Source organism: Megalopta genalis, chromosome 1 (assembly GCF_051020955.1).
Source record: "Megalopta genalis isolate 19385.01 chromosome 1, iyMegGena1_principal, whole genome shotgun sequence".
NCBI classification, from domain to species: Eukaryota; Metazoa; Arthropoda; class Insecta; order Hymenoptera; family Halictidae; genus Megalopta; species Megalopta genalis.
In genome coordinates, this window is record NC_135013.1 from 41,717,222 (window position 1) to 41,733,852 (window position 16,631).

At 32.1% G+C, this 16,631-nt stretch overlaps 2 protein-coding genes across 5 annotated transcripts in view; both read right to left on the reverse strand.

Moving 5' to 3' along the window:
- Positions 1-50: 50 nt before the first annotated feature.
- On the reverse strand, positions 51-3,492 carry LOC117218684 (inositol polyphosphate 5-phosphatase K). The gene is made up of 9 exons (XM_033467233.2): positions 3,176-3,492; positions 2,804-2,920; positions 2,658-2,735; positions 2,393-2,540; positions 2,150-2,325; positions 1,845-2,072; positions 1,621-1,774; positions 1,355-1,544; positions 51-1,282 (listed from the first exon to the last, which is right to left on the reverse strand). The coding sequence occupies exons 1-9, from the start codon at positions 3,199-3,201 to the stop codon at positions 1,119-1,121; spliced, it is 1,281 nt and encodes a 426-aa protein (XP_033323124.2). The 5' UTR covers positions 3,202-3,492; the 3' UTR covers positions 51-1,118.
- Positions 3,343-16,631, reverse strand: part of LOC117218683 (uncharacterized) — a 32,431-nt gene continuing 19,142 nt past the window's right edge. The window contains exons 5-9 of one of the 4 annotated variants that reach the window (XR_013035766.1): positions 15,954-16,354; positions 14,101-14,178; positions 6,925-7,295; positions 4,791-4,839; positions 3,356-3,480 (exon numbers count right to left, since the gene is read on the reverse strand). Coding sequence is in view for 1 of the 4 variants with exons in the window: in XM_033467232.1 (XP_033323123.1) it covers positions 7,153-7,295; positions 14,101-14,178; positions 15,954-16,354 (622 nt within the window). In the remaining 3 variants the exon portion in view is untranslated. Of the gene's footprint in view, positions 3,547-4,790; positions 4,840-6,759; positions 7,296-14,100; positions 14,179-15,953; positions 16,355-16,631 lie in introns of those variants that run through there. The other 3 variants (XR_004489820.2, XR_013035755.1, XM_033467232.1) reach the window with 3 other exon arrangements.

Sequence of the window (16,631 nt, forward strand, 5' to 3'; positions counted from 1 at the left end):
TTTTTCTCTAATTCTAATTCTACATAGGATAAAATAATCAGCTTGGCAAGTAAAAAATATTGTTCTTTATTTGCATCCCCATTTATACCATAATGTATGTTTGTTCGTCTCCATGCGTTTCTACGCACTATAAAAATAAAATACGCAGGTTTGTACAACCAAACCGTTGTAACAATTTTTCCAACCCAGTCGAAAAATGTGTTCAACTAATATTCAAATGTTATGCACGCGTGCACAAGCGATAAGTGCTCAAAAACACGTCGGCAAATTCATCTAAGCTCTAAAGCGTAAAACATTTAAGTAATAATGCTTCCGGGCTATAACCCAAAAAGCAAAAATCAGGTACCAAATTCTGAGTACATATAGCTTTCTACATAACTCTATACCGTCACAAATATTTCCGTATTATTCAACAGATACTGCGCCCTTCAGAATTCTGGAATGCAAGTATGTTTATAGTTTCATAAAACACTATCGACTAATAGAACTAATTAAAAAACTGTTAAAAAATATAAATATATTGCACACAACATTTACTAGCGGTAATCTGAGAAACACGCAATATTAGTAAATAATACAGTAACGTGAAAATATTTTTCTCCATTTAATAGCTATAATTTCTAAGTAAACTGTATTCACTCTTTAAATTTTGTTAAAGCGATATTATGTGACATCACAGTGCATTTGAACCTTCAATCGTCCGATTACGTGCATACGCAGAATTTAATCCCGAAACATGCCCACAGTAAAGTTGGCTATTATTAAAGTGAATAGTTTCCTTTTACGGTCAGCCCAAAACAGTCCATCTGTGAGTATGCCTCTAAATAAATTTCGCGTATGTATATCGCACATTTTGAATGCAATGGATTTTTTGTATGATCCAGATTAAAAAATATAGACACATTGTTACTTCAATATTTTGTAAAGGAATACAAAATATTGAACTTCAAAGAGTTACAAAATTTAAATAAAATGATTCATATTCACAATAAAAACATCTAATTCTTATGTGAAATTGGTCACTGGATACGATAGATGTGCACACAGTTATTGTATGTGCTTCTGCATATACACAAGTTGTAATTGTATGCAGCCAAATATTGTGTTCAACCGTTGTTCTATGGTCTGCGGTGACCTGGAAACGGTGGACTAACGCCTAAAATTCCAAGTAGATTCCCACTTTGAGCAACATAAACCAATTGGTACATTCCCGGTGAACGTAGCGCTGTATCGCTGAAGTAAATTCGTTCTGTAATTGCATGACGTTCAAAAGGCGCTTTACCTAAAGAAAAATTTTTGTAAATTCACAAAAATATATAAATATATAAAATTATATAAAAAGATATAATTTTACCTCTGCCTACGTATTCGTAGACAATGTAATCGTCTAAACTAGAAAAATCATTATGGAAGAGACCAACCCAATCACAACTGGTAGGTCTAGAATCTCCCAACAGTCTATATGATACAGAATTTTCTTCATCAATGAACCATTGTGTTACAGGTTGGAACTCTACACCGTGATCTGGCACTATGGGTCTGACCTATAAATTGAATTTTATTATGCAACGATTGAATTATTTCCTTTCACCTATTTCTACATCACAAAAGATATCTTACAACAATATCAAATTCCCCTGTGACCGGTTTGTGATCTGATTGTATGTAACTGGAATGACTTTTGTAACTATGCTGAGTTGCACTAAGTTTTACATCATCATATACATCAGCATTCACTTTGTATAAAATTCTATCAGTCCAAGATGGTCTACGTCTATATAACAAACTTTAGTTAAGAAAATTAACGTTGGAAAATTATCAATAGAAAATGGAATTCGTCTTACTTGAGATCAAATTCTTGAGAAGCAAATTCATATTTGTATGTAGGTGGAAATGTAATAACATTTTCATTCAATTCCGCAAAAGCTTCTCCACTTGCCATTACCCTTTTTAGTTGATCTCTATCTAATAAGCATTTTAGTTGATCTTTTTTAACCCTCATGTTAATATCTGTAGCTGTTAAGTCTTCTCCATACAGTCGGAAATTTAGGTCACCGATCCAAAATATATAGCTACATAAAAGACAATATTATTAGGATCATCATCTTTATTAGGATGGTCATCTTGTAAAAAAATTATATATACATACTCATGATATAATATCTTTGATGTGTCTGCGCAACTAAAAGTATGGTTTGCGAGTATTGTATTATAATCTGATATTCTGTCTGCCAATAAATGATCATGAGCTGTCAAGTGTGTATTCACAACACACATACTGATGCCATATATATTTAATCTGATACTGACTGCCCCCTTGTTACCCTGAATAACAAATACTTATTAAAGGTGTTTTAATGAAGATCTATGTAATCAGGAAGATTCTTCTTACCCACATGCCCCCAAAACCAGTTCGCGTATACTGAGCTTCCATTAATCTTAAATGAGTGATATGTTTTCGCAAACAGAATGCAATTAATACTATACCCTGTAAGCGTTGTGTACATACTTTCACATAGCCATATTTTTTTAATACATCCCTGAGAAATATAATTAATGTATATTTAAAATTACGTTGTCTTCAAAAAAGAAATTTTAAATTTATGAAAGCAATTCGATTTTTAACTATTATCTTTCAAATACTTTAAAGTGCTTACCTAAAAGCTTTAGTCCATGGGTCATCAAACATCATATTTAATAACATATTTTGTGGTTGTGCTTTCACTTCCTGCAACCTAATTTGTTTTGTTAGCTTCATTATTTCATATGCGATAATAATTTATATATTATATTTTATATTCACCCAACAAAATATAAATCTGGCATTGTTTTTGGAGGAATATTATGGTTAACATCAAGAAGCTGATATAAGTCTTCTTCGGGATACTTTGTTGCCACATTCCATGTGACAAAGTATATCCTAAAATATGTAGCAGATATTAAGTATTTAATTTACTTGCAATTGATTGCAAAACACAAACAATGAATAAAATAAAAATCTCGTACAATAAATAAAAATATTTAGACTTGTCATTTAAAATTTAATTCATCATTTTGAGTCACAACATAAAATACCAATTGCTCGACGAAAGTCAATTTGGAATTATGGAAAAATTTATAGATTAAGATAAGATACGCGACCGTGGCAAAGGAACGTACATTTATTTTTACATACCTGAGACGTTCCAGCTTGTCGGCCATTTTTGTGACAACAATGTATAAGATTTACGAAAATAACACTAAAAATTTGCGAAGCTCTGATAGTATTCGGGTTATAGTACAGTGACTTTGCAGAGTGCATACCAGCACATTTATAGGTTAAGAAAGTTTCTTCATTCAGCTGGCAGCGTATAGCTGAATGAGTTGACCGACGTGAATTGTCATTGAAAAATTAATTTGCGACGATCGAATTATCGTTCCACTGGATCTGCGCGTATTTTTCCTCACACCGTGCATCAGAAACTGCTCCACAGAACCATACTGTTGACAACCACAACGAAATTCAATCATCCCCTCTAAGTCTGCCATGTGACGTCAAGAATCAACCTGTCGTGTATAGTACTCTATAGTCATTGTCTCTGTCATTGGACTACGCAGGTACATATGGGAATGATTATCTTTGGTCAATGATATAGAAATCGTAAACAATAAACTTTTGTTTGTACACTGTTTCATGTAAATATTGTCTATTTAATAAAAATAAGATTATGGATGACACTTTATGACACGTTATGAGTGTAATATATTGGATCCTTCTGAAGGCTTCTCTATTCCTCTTTTACATTACATTAAATATTTACATAATTTACATACATTAGATAATTCAACATCAGGAAATGCAAATTTAATTGCATTACGCGCTTTCTTATAACTGGAAAATTGTGTATGATTTACAGACGAGCTAGTAACTGAACAAAGTTTCTCCATTCTCCCTGATTTTCTAACATATTCAATTTCTGTTTAATTAATTATTTTAAGGTTAACTTAAAATTTGTGTAAGCTTCTTAAACATCTTTAGTATTAAATATTATTAAATATCTTGTTAAATAATAGAAAAGAATGGAAAGTACTTGAGCATAGCTGTTTGTAATTCTTTATACACTTTTAACTATTTAAATAAATTGCTGGATTTAAAAGAATTCATCTTATAATAATTTTTAAAAAGTAACAAGAAAAATAATTATTATTAAAGCATTTGGGTTAGTTTCTATACACAAGAAACTTTCTTCAAATACTAGTGGTTTCACTACATATACAGGGTGATCCAAATTTTTCTCTTCAAACAATCATAATATTCTACGATTAAAAGTGGAAGAAACTGCTGTGCAAACGAAATTTTATAAATTCTTGATTAAAATAAAAACAAAATGTCAACATTTATCTGACCTATTTACATAAGTAGTATTTACTGCTAGAGATCATCGCAGACTGTTTGCTCGTTACCGTATTGCAGGAAAAAGTTTACTAAGCAAAGACTAAGATGTGATAAATATGAATACAAAAAGATAACACGGTCACTGAAACAAAAGAGACGCAAAAACAAAAATTTTCGAATGAAATAAATTAAATATTTTGTAAATGCTAATTTTGCAATTACAACAATAGAAAACATTTCGAATAAGTTCTGAATTATTGAAAAATGCTTCATTCAATTAAAAATTACGATCATGTAATTTTTTTTTACATATTTTTGATTTTGTGATGTAGCAATTTGTTTTCATTTTGCGCTTTTTATCGAATATTTTAACAAAACTTTTATAAATTTACGTTTATATGATATTTTTTCTTACTTGCAAAATATGCTGGCACTTTGACAGGAAAACTTAGCACACACCCTGCCTGTATATTAATCTTGATGTATTTTCACGTTAATACTGAATCCGATTTATAGTGTTAACAATGGTATTTGTGCGCAACATAGTAAAGTCTAGACCTCGTTGCACCTTAACAGGAATGCACTGAGACATTTCTGATCAGTCGTCAATGATTCACTGACAGATAAAAGTACAATAGTAGGAAAACTTTTCAATGAGTTCCTTGAAACGTTTTTATCATATCTTTTTATGAAGGGCACGATTAATCTCAGTATTTTGTTGAAACTAGTTTTTAGTAATCTCACAAACATTTAGCGATTAATTGTTTGAAAAACTTCATATATTTGTCTTAATAACCAAGGTTATTTCATTGGAATATACTTGCACTATACAGGGTAATCCGTTTAACTGGATTTGGATTTTGTGAGGGTTTACACTGTTTCTGTTTTCCTTTTCTGGTTTTTTCTGTTTCTTTTCGTGATTTCTTGACTTACTGAAGACACTTCTCAGACTGACTGTAGGGTAAGAAACTAAAAGCACGAGCCTAAGAAACCTAAGAAGGGAGTGAAGAGGTTCGAGATAGGACACAGTCGAATTGGCATTATTCGATACGGCTAGCTGGATCACATATTTATATATCTCTCTCTCATTTTACTACTTGGAATAATATCACGTCGTAGATCATTGTATTCATCTCAACAAACGCCGCTATATTATGGATAAAAAGATACAGGGTTCCATTTAAAAATATTAATTTGACTTCAATATCCCCCCATCACCATATCTGTGGAAACATTGTTTGTACCATCTAACGTCCCCCTCTATACCAAGCAACTTTTATGAAAACAAGTTTTTAATAACTTCAATCCCTCGCGAAATATTCCATCCAGTCCAATTAAACGGATTACCTTGCATTTTATTACCAAGGTTAATAATTTGCGAATTAATTACGTGTTCGATTCTCTTCTGGAAACTTATGTTCTGTATAATTACGAATTTTGAGATAAACACAGTTGTGTAACACGGAGGATAAAATCGAAAGAAATCATTCAAGGATCTTGTAGTATCTCGTGGTATCTCGTAGATATATATTTAATCGTTCAGCTAGAATTGCTAATCATTTACGAGACGGTACATCCAGCTGATTCCGATGACCTTCAAATGTATTGTTAAAGTCAATTGTTCTAGTGTCCTCTCTTATATGTGTAATCACCATTCAGATAATTAAAATTTGAAACGGATTTGAAGCATGTTTTTGATCCTGACTTAGAGGAGTTATTTTTTGTTTCAGTTGGGTTTGGATAAGAAACAGAAAAGGTAATTTATAGATTATAATATAGATTATAATATTAGATTCATATTTAAATTTACCTTATATTACCATTAATGGAAATGATGTCAAAAGATGCAATTATTCTTAAGTCTGCTCTATGGTATAGTTAGATTTTTCCTAAAGTCCTCAATTTTCAAAATAAATTAAGAAATGACGCGTCTAAAACATTTCGCTGTCTTTAAACATTGTTTGAACATGTTTCAGTGATCACACTGTTGTAAAAAGGTGTTCACAAAAGCTTTGCGTAAGAATCATTCACGTGACTTTTATGACAAATGCAGAAAAAATTGTTAAATCTGAAGTTCGACTTTCGTTCAAAATCAAATCTCAAAAACTGTACACCGGAGAGCCTATAAAAATCGTCTACTCGTTATCGAAATGGAAGATTAGTGTTCGACTGCACATTTTTCCACAAAATAAAAATTGTTCAAGTTAATTATAAGAAACTTAAGTCAGATAAAAATGCCTATCTTCTGTCAATAATTTCACCAAATTGTACATAATATAAAAATATTTTAAAATTCCTTAGTCTTCCCTGTATTGTTGAGTTCATATCCGAAGGTCATCGAAGTTGATGAGATATGCCTCCGCATATAAATAATCACTCGTAAGTTATATTAAGATCCAGTCTTTAATCTTACGTGCTACAAAGATATTTTACATCGACATGCTGAATATAATAAAATAATTGAAACAGGCATTCGTGAAAATCTTATACAATATATGATATGTAAGTGATGGAGAAAAAAAGACATTACGAAAGAAGGTATATCGTACCTTTATTACATTTTTTCGTGAAAGTCGCTTCCAGCGGACTCTCGTTTGATTCGTTATTGAAATAATCGAGCACCGTCACTGCAAAATGAACACCAAAGTCTCAGATGATACTCGCGCATAATGTGAATGACAATAACAAGCCGAACGCCGGAAACCGTAGTCTGTTTCTTCGCGGCTATCTAATCTAAGAAACCAAGCGTTCTTTTATCACATACACAGAACTGTCAATTAATACATCATTCCTGGATGAGCCGCTCGCTGGAAAAACACATTCGGATTCGCCGATAGGGTAGTGTATAAGTTTCCAGCCTCTTCTGGCCTCAAGTACATCCCAGGTGGCAAAACGAATGTTTCCATCGGCCCGTGAACATCTGCGAACACAAGTGTTTCCTTCTTAAAATTGTCCCTGTTGATATCATTGTCAACATTACATTTTATATTCATTAACCTCCTGTCTTACGATTTTCTTCCCAGCGGATGTGCTTATCAGAGCTGTTCTATTGTTAATAATTTACTATGTTTATTTAAAGATTAAACAATGGTAAGAAAAAAGTAATATTTGTTTCCGATTGCAAGATACTATGCAACGTTTGTGTTCGTTGCATTCATTACATTAACATACATTTGTAATTTGTTCAACTTTAACACAGTTGATTGTAAATTAGTAGAAACTATTATAAAAGTGCTAAATTCTTTTTCTAATTTCTATTTTTCCACAAAAAAATGTCTTAACTAGTCAAATATTCTATACGTTGCTTATTTCGATATATTTCACAAGTGTTTTGACTAAGCTTATGCATGTCAAATTTTATTGTACTTCACAGATGTTCTGATTAATACAACAAAGGGCAGGTGAAATGTTAACTGCGTTTACAAATTTAGATTGGACATGTGATACAGGAGATAGGAGATCATGATATATGATATATCCTATTAGTCGACAATCGAAAAGATAAAAGTCGATGGCTTTGTCAACAATGGAAGCTGAATATGTACACGACAATGTCAGAAATAACGTAATTAAGTATGAAATGCATACTTTACTCTATAATTAATAAGATCTATGCATTTCATACTTAATGACTTAATATAATTAAAAGACTATATATTGTGACTGAAAAAGATGATAAAAAATTTATGAAAAAAAAGATTAGATGAAATACCATGAGATGTGAACACATTAGAAAAATATGAGTATCGTTATCTTCTCTTAAAAAAGGAAATACATTTTTATTTAATTTCGGTTTCTTAGAATTGAGTTAGAAAATTTCTATTTTGCACAAAGATCCGCAGTCTTGTGATGATAAAGCAGAATTTTTAAAAAACTAATTAACGATTGCTGAGCTGTGTGCTAACCAAAGCTTTAGCGAAAGCATGTGAATTGTTGTAATTTATTATGTCTTATATAGTAATGTTTGTATCAATATAATTAATAGCGTTGTACGAATAGGGTGAGTGGTAGAAAATAATTGGCACAACGTGTATGTGTACGTTTGAATGTACGGTGTAAAAGAGAGTGAGTGTACCAAATGTTGTGTTCAGTTGTTGTTCATTTTTCTAGCGTCCGTTCTGTTATCTCTCGAATTCCTGTTTATATTTTTGCACATTATATTACACTAAAACTAAATCTGTCGGGTCCTAAAAGTATCTGATGTGCGTTACTTTATAACGATGAAAAAGACTGTATTTATTTAGACCATTCGTCATTTTTATTATAATGTATAGTTGGATTAATAAATTTATTCAATTATTTTTCATGAAAAGGTCTTCATAATTGCAGCGACTTTAGAACAAAAAGATGCGAATTTTAACCAGATCAGTAGGTTTAGCGTTAAATATTATTTATAAAACTCTGCACTTGTTACACCTTATGATATTGAAACAAAACCTTGCCAATTACGGTAAGCAACGACATCTAAGTCAATTCACTTAACATTGCAAACATCTTAAACGTACAATGACAGGAGTGAATTATTATCAAGCAAACACATATTAAATTAAGAACTTGGTCATGGTTCGTGATTTGCTATTGATGTCTTACCAAATCTTGATATCGTGTTCGAGCAGTGGTGAAAGTATATGATCTATTACATTTATCGCATATTGTATCGTTTATGGTATAGACTATAGACCATGACGGTTCCCAACGGTAAGCATACAATTCTAACTATCAATCAGTGTTTCAATTCCTATTAAGTAAGCTATTAAGTAAGCTCAATAGATTTACTTATGGTATAACTTTCCAGACATTTCGTTACCAGAAAATCAAATAGAAGTAGTATTGTAAAGTCACTCTTGAGATTATTATTTAATTACACTGCAGGTTCTCATGCAGCGATAGTTGTATCTGTGCATAATACAGTCGCATGTCACACAGTGCCTATAGTAATTACTTTATCTACGGTACTCTATCATTCTTCTGTGTAGCGTTATGAGCAAACCAGTTTCATTAACGTTATTCATAAACTTCGCAAAACGCCGAAATGGACACGCATTTAAACGGTGGCCCGATTACTTGGCAAACGTAACCGCGATTTCAAGTGGGTCACATCTGTCATACTTTTTACAACCGTGTAATTATTCGAAAGTTTCTTGCAACGGACGAGTAATTTATTGTCACTGAAATCGAATCACTTCGAAGAAGTAATAAAAACAGGATGAAACGGACTGATAACTTCGTGGAAGAGGAAACTGCTCCGCAACACGAACAGTAAAATGAATAGGAAGTCTAAATTGGAGTAATGTAAGTGACCGTGAATTTTATATTGCAATTAAGATGACCACGAAATTATCAGAATGCACGAACGAGATGGAAAAAGAAATTAGTTAGCAAAGCTTTTTTTAAAACAACTGTTGTGAATCTTGTATATGAATCTTGAGAATTGACAGATTATAATATTTATTACTACGAAATTTATTGAATATATAGCTTATTATTATTGCAAAATGCAGTGAGAAGCTAAAGAGTAACAAAGAGGAATTAAGGGTAACAAAACGTCTGAGTTCGAAGCTGCTGAACTAAATTTTGGAATTATTAGACTGCAAATAAAAGAAAAATGTTTCGCATTGATTGCAAAGAATCAAAAGTTCAATAACAAATTATTTTATCTTTTTATAATTTTAATAAGTTTGACATAATATCTATAACAGTGGTCTTAAAATCTTCTAATGTTTTCACTGGTTTGCATTATACATTAACTTCTCATTGTTATCATGAATGCATACAATATGAAGTTTGATGATAATCATTATTAATGTCATAAACGAGCGGATACTGTAGACTTTACAGGTTAGTGAACTCTGTCTTACAATTTATTGAATATTTCATGCCCTACTCGCAATACAGCGCTAAACCAGTCATGTATTTCGAATGTTTAACGTTCAAAAGTCTGCGATGTAAAGAGAAACTAATTATTTAAAAATAAACGTTGGATGTTTGTTTTAATTGTAATTATTATCCCTTTTAGAAAATTTTGGGGTCGGTCAGTTTAACATTGTGACTACAAAAATAATTAATAAGCACATAGGAGCTAGAAAAAATTATTATACTTGTCTGTATAGATTTTTCTTTTTATAAGTATAAATTTTGCCTTCTACTTTCAATTATGTAGCAAATACGAAGATATGCAAAAAGATATTAAATATTATATATGAAGAAATTAATATTTTAATATATTTTTATGCTTAATAAATGTGTTAATGTAATGTTTACCGAAGTGTGTTGTCTTAATCAGAGAACTCGGTCTAAAGTAATGGTAATATGTATGGTCAGGAACTGAAGTATGGATTATTCATCCTAGTTTCACTTTCTTATTTGCTGTTACAAAGTCAAAGTATGCTACAGTGAGTGCTCAAGTTATTATGAGGAGATGGAAAGATTATCATGATAGTGTGGTATTAGAATAAAAAATAAATACAAAGATATTATCTTAAAGTAATAGTGAAATACAGTAACCTCTCCCTAATTTGCGCTCAGATTGCGCACAAAAATGGACAATTTGGGAAGAGGAGATACGATTATTCGAAACTCGCGTCTCGTTTTTATAGTGTTTTGACAATCGGTAACTACAAAAACGAGTCGCAAGAATCAAATAATCGTGTCCATATACATTTTCTTTCGTTTTTCATGTATAGACAAAATTTTTATTACGAGTATGTTTTATATTATTTTAAAATTCTACTTTTCTCTTTTCATTTTTTTTTTTTTTTTTTTTTTACTGTGGTTAGAAGTCAATCAAAAGTCAAATCAATGCTTTCCGAACATGTTCTTTTATATCAATAGTATCTAGGAGTTAACACAGCATTGAACATGAAGAATGGTGAAAAAGAATCATTTTTATGTACAACACAACTGTCTTTAACTACTTAATTAAACCCACACAGAATAACATGTCGAAAATATTCGTGTTTTTGATACTGTATAATTTTGAACCTGAAACACAACAGAAACTTCTAACCAAATTAAAAAATTCAAGATATGTTCGAATTTTTCAAACTTTGAAGTAATAAAAATGAGACTGTGACATACTTGAGAAAAATTTATTTTGGAGATAATATTGCGATAGAAATACTGTGGCTCGAGAAAGTTTCCGTACACTAAATCGATTTTCGACAAATTGTCGACGTTCGAACTGTCACAATTTTGTAAATCCTGTCAGACAACAATAAACCTAGACTCATTTTAAAGCTTAGAGCTTTTAGTTTTGCTATGCACTGTTCATTTTCTTGTTACATGTTTTTGCGTAATTCAACAGATACAAAACTGGAGACATGTTCTTTCTTAAGAATATTACGGATTCAAATGCATGTAAATACATCGAAACAATTTTTTCGTGATTAATGACAACATAGATTTAAAGATTGTAGACTCCCCTTTACAACGATACCTTAGGCTTTGATGTACGATTTTTTTCAGTGACTTTATTGAGCTCTGAATGAAAAGTGTGCTATCTGTTTTACGATAAAAAAAGGTACGCGAAGGTTTTACACGACGAACGCGTTTCCCGCTTCTGTTGTGTAAAATGACTAAAAAAATCATACACCAAGTTTCGAGAAACCGTTGTAAAATGAAAAAATGATCTTTAAACCTATTCTAAGTTCATTCGTGAAAAAAGCTTTTTAATGCTTTCGAAGATATTATAATATATATATATATTATAATAATATATAATATATATAATAAATAAATATTATATAATATATATAATAATAATATATATTATAATATATATATAAATCTTTGTCTTCGGGTTAAGATTGAACGATATGAAGCGAAAGTAGAAGCTTCGAGCTTTAAAATGAGTCGAGGTTTATTGCTGTACAACTCGTTTATATAAAATTACAATAGTTCAGAGTGAAAAATCAAAAATATTAAAAATGAAATTTACGTAATATCTTGCAAAATTCATCCTCGCGACGAATAGACTAAAAAATATAATGAAAACAAATTTTTGCGATTTTTAACCTAGAATCTTCAAGGGCTAAGTTTCGGGTCAGGGTGATTTTTGTGGCAAGTTACTTATGTCAATATCTATCGAATAGAAATTATAGAATCACATTACGACAACAAATAATTTTGTGACACCCAGTACATTGGTGATCGCAAAATGGAAACCGCACAGTGAGCGTGTTCCATAAACGAGAAAAATGTCATGTTTGTCTATGTGAAAAAAAAGCTTGATCATTCACCAGTAACAAGACACCGATTAACTAGCGTCGTCTGATCTAACGGGATCCATTTCCCCTTCCAGTTTAATTCTCGTAGAAGCGCTTGACCTCCGCCTCGAAACTTTCTCCCTCTCCACCTTTCCAGCACGAGATGTTTCCTCCCTTTCGTTCGTTACTCGAGGTGAAGGTCGCCAGAGGCAATGCCGTAACGGAGGAAAAGTCTCGGAGGGGAATATACGTACATCAAAGGAACGAGCCCGGAAATTTCCTGAACGATTCTTTCTGCCATTGTTCGAAAATTACTCGAAGAGAGAGATGATGGACGACAATCGTTAACTGAGAACTTCGAGCCGTTACCCTGCTTCTGTTGGGCTAAGTTCCGCACTTATGGTTCTAAGGGAAATTTTATCTTGGAAACAAATTCTCATGCGTGCGTTTTGCAGTATTTTTGAGTTTCACTCTTTGTCTTTCAAATACATTTTGAATCGTTTGCTATAGTTGTAAAGAACTTTTGTTTTAGATTGCGTTTTGCGTCATTTTCAAGCTTTACTCTTCCTCTATCAAACACATTTTGAATCATTTAATTTAGTGTGGAACAGTCTTTTTGTTTCGTGTTAAAAGCTATGCAGTGTAAAAATAATGAAATTGTACGCTTTCCAACATTTAATACTGTGGGTCGAAATTCTTGAAATAGGGAAACCATCATTTAAAAGTTATACTAATTTTTAACAATAGTTTAACCCTTTGAGTACATGGAAACAAAAGTACACGTTAGAAATGCTCGGTTTCTCTTAAATTTTACTCTGCACGGTTTCTAATTTGAAACAAAGGAAACGTTTGACAAAATTATAAAATTCGACGCATAAGATTATTATTAGACCGTGAATTTTATGCATTTGTAACAAAAGTGCCTAGATAAAACACAGGACAGCGAAAACATTAGAAAGATTTGTAAATCTTGTTACATTACTTTCAACATACCAAAGTGATTGCAAGCTAAAATGATTTCCTATTTCATTTCCGTGATATTATATAGAATGGTAAACGTCGATTGCAAATTTTATGCACGTTTATAGCAATTGAATATTCGAAAACACAGTAAAATGCGTCGAATGAATTATTTTATTAATGCAACCGGCACGTAAATATTCTTCATTCGTAAGATACTGCAAGAAATAACCCGTTGCAGTCTAACAATAAATAATGAATGAAATAACCGCAACAAAACTTTAAATAGAAGCTACGCGATAATAAGCAATATTTTATTGAATTGTCGTTTAAATAATTCTTTATCTTCACCACGTTCTACGTAGAATGTTGAAGGTAGACCACTGCCTGTGGTTCTGTCATTAAATAAATCAAGGCCTACAAAGCATTTCATTGAAATTTCATGAGAGGTCCGAGAAAAGCTAAGCCTCGCGTGACTGTAAACAGTTCGACATGCTTCCTAAGTTATTGTAATCGATAATACCGGCATCTAATAACTAGCTGATTTCTGAAAAGCCTTACCTTCGGAGTATATGGGACTTCCACCGTGCCTGCAGGCAGTGCATCCAGGTAAAGCGGATGAAACTAATGCTACACGATCTACAATTCAAAGTACATTAATGAGATATAGTTACGGAGACATTATAATATATGGTAATCGTTAAACCATTATCAAACAAAGAAAAGTAAACTTACAAATCTAGTAATACAGAAATAATGAACAAGTAAAAGGCTATATCAAAAAGAAGTATTTAAAAAAACAATCATTGACGTGTTCCATAATGAATTGTTTAAAAATATCATTTTTGAATAAACGCTGCTTCAATTTCATTTTACCTGAGAAGATACTATTATAATAATATTTCAATGTTTAATTATAAACACCTTATGGCAGTTTATTATATGTGTTAATTTCATCGTAGTTGAATAAACATTTGTAGTTTCGTTAGAATTTCTCAATAAAATTTCAAAGAACCCACGTTCGTTTAATATTTTTTTCTCATTTCTATTTGAACTAATGTATTGGCGAAGTTTCGCCGAATATTGTGAACAAGCGAAAAGTACAGCTAACAACGTAAAGTTTTATTGTCAATTTCACTATACTCGTATTAAGACATCTTATTTAATGCTCTTATTTTTTCAAGTATCCGATGTGCGCTGTACGTGCTGTCTCATTAAATTAATTGGAGTTTAATGAACTCGTTAGTTTTAGTGTACAATAAAAGTGGATGATTTTGATTCCATTATGAAAGAAATATGACGAACCCGTTAATGTCGTATCGAATGAGCGAAACGGAACGGGGATCACGAATACTGGGAGAAACATAATGGTTCGTGCGTGCACGAAAACACGGGCGAAACTCATTTCTTCGACAGAAAAAAAAGTACAGTGAAATCGCCATTGCGTGTAGCTCGGTTTCAGGCCTTAAAAATGATCTTTTTCAGAAACGTTAATTGTGACAACGACGGCAAGCCTGCAAACGTACAAAATAATGATACTCGTTTTTGTATCGTGTAAAAGAAGTGATAGTAAATTTCTTAAAATGTGTATGAATATCAATACTTATAAATACGTACGTTGCTGTAATTTTTTTATCTTAACAGATTTCTATGCTTCATTTAGCAGCTTTCGTCAAAAATACAATTTTTAATAAATTTTACTTGACATTGTATTGGAGTTTTTGTTGTATGTTAAACAATAAATTAGTTCTACTGATTATGTAGAGTACGAATTTTATATATTCATCAGAAGAAATGAATAGAAGAAACACAAAAAAGTAAAAAAAATCAGGAGAATTATAAAATATTGATTCATTATTTTCAGTCTATTAAGAAAATAAACTGACTCTACCCTAGTTATAATTAGACTGCACATTTTTATATTCTTTATGCAATCTTCTATTTATACGGTTCATTTAAGAAAAAAATGTCTATTCGCTGATTGGGAGATTGCAGCCAAATTAAACCAAAAATGCTATAATTTATTCATAATATAAATGCTTTTTTGTATGTCACAAATTCTCACATGGCATAAATGTATAAATATCCGCAATCTAATTATAATCAAGGGCAACAATCTTTATTCTGCATAAATCACTCTAATCATTAACACTTTGACGGCCTGAAAATTAATCTTGTACTAATCTATTATCATATCTCCATAATTTTGTTAAGATTCAAAACATAAAGTTCAAAACATAAGAGTGTTGAAGAAGTAATTGGTGTTGTAAAACTTAACTTTTCAATTTCAATTTGACTAAATAAAATGCTTTAATCTTTGAAAATTTTGAGTTTGCTGTCGTGCCAGTCAAAGTGTTAAAAAACTGTTAAAAACTGTTCCGACAATCTGACAAATGAAAATATTGTGAATATACCAGCACTGTGATAATGCAGCTTTCTCTTCAAGGAAGCCTCGGCCGGCTTAAAGTGGAAGAAGGAAGGCGAGTAACCGCTGCCAGGAAGCGAGCTCAAGGCGTCGTCGCGATCACGAATCACTGTATCAGGAGCTTCACGACCAAGCGCAGCCAGCTGCCGACCCTTCGGCAGGAACATCGTCAGGAACACCAGTAGGGAAGTAGTTAACAGTCCATAGGCCAGCCAGGCCTCTCTGTCGCTTTCCGAGGACGCTGCCACCGAGCCGATCGCGCTCGATATCCAAATCGGAAGTGATAAACCAACCGCGAGGCCGATAAACGCCGCTTCCCGGTTGTTGTCTCGCACACCTCGTGCTCGGACTGCTAAACATGCCACGGCCACGAGAAGAGCCCCAGGATACCTGAAAACGAACCATCGAAATTCTGAGCGTACCGTGTCTGCAATACATGTACGAGGTGCGATCATAAACTTCCCGGAAGTTTTATAAGATATAACCGGATAAAATGATCAAACGTTACCAAGTTAACCGAAATGAATTTTGTTTAGACCATTCAATAGACCACTTATGGAAAACCCTTTGAGCCCAGTTTCAAGTTGCTACTCCCTCCACAAGGGTTGTTAGAGTTTTTAATTAAATTAATAGATTATGCTGTATTTATCCTGTTTTTGTCAATGGA

Excerpts from the sequence above, each read along its gene's own strand:
- LOC117218684 (XM_033467233.2), bottom strand. The coding sequence starts at position 3,201 with ATGGCCGACAAGCTGGAACGTCTCAG. Across the intron at positions 2,736-2,803 it reads CCAGATTTATATTTTGTTGG|GTTGCAGGAAGTGAAAGCAC; the intron begins GTGAATATAAAA and ends AAAACAAATTAG. Across the intron at positions 2,073-2,149 it reads TCAAAGATATTATATCATGA|CTATATATTTTGGATCGGTG; the intron begins GTATGTATATAT and ends TCTTTTATGTAG.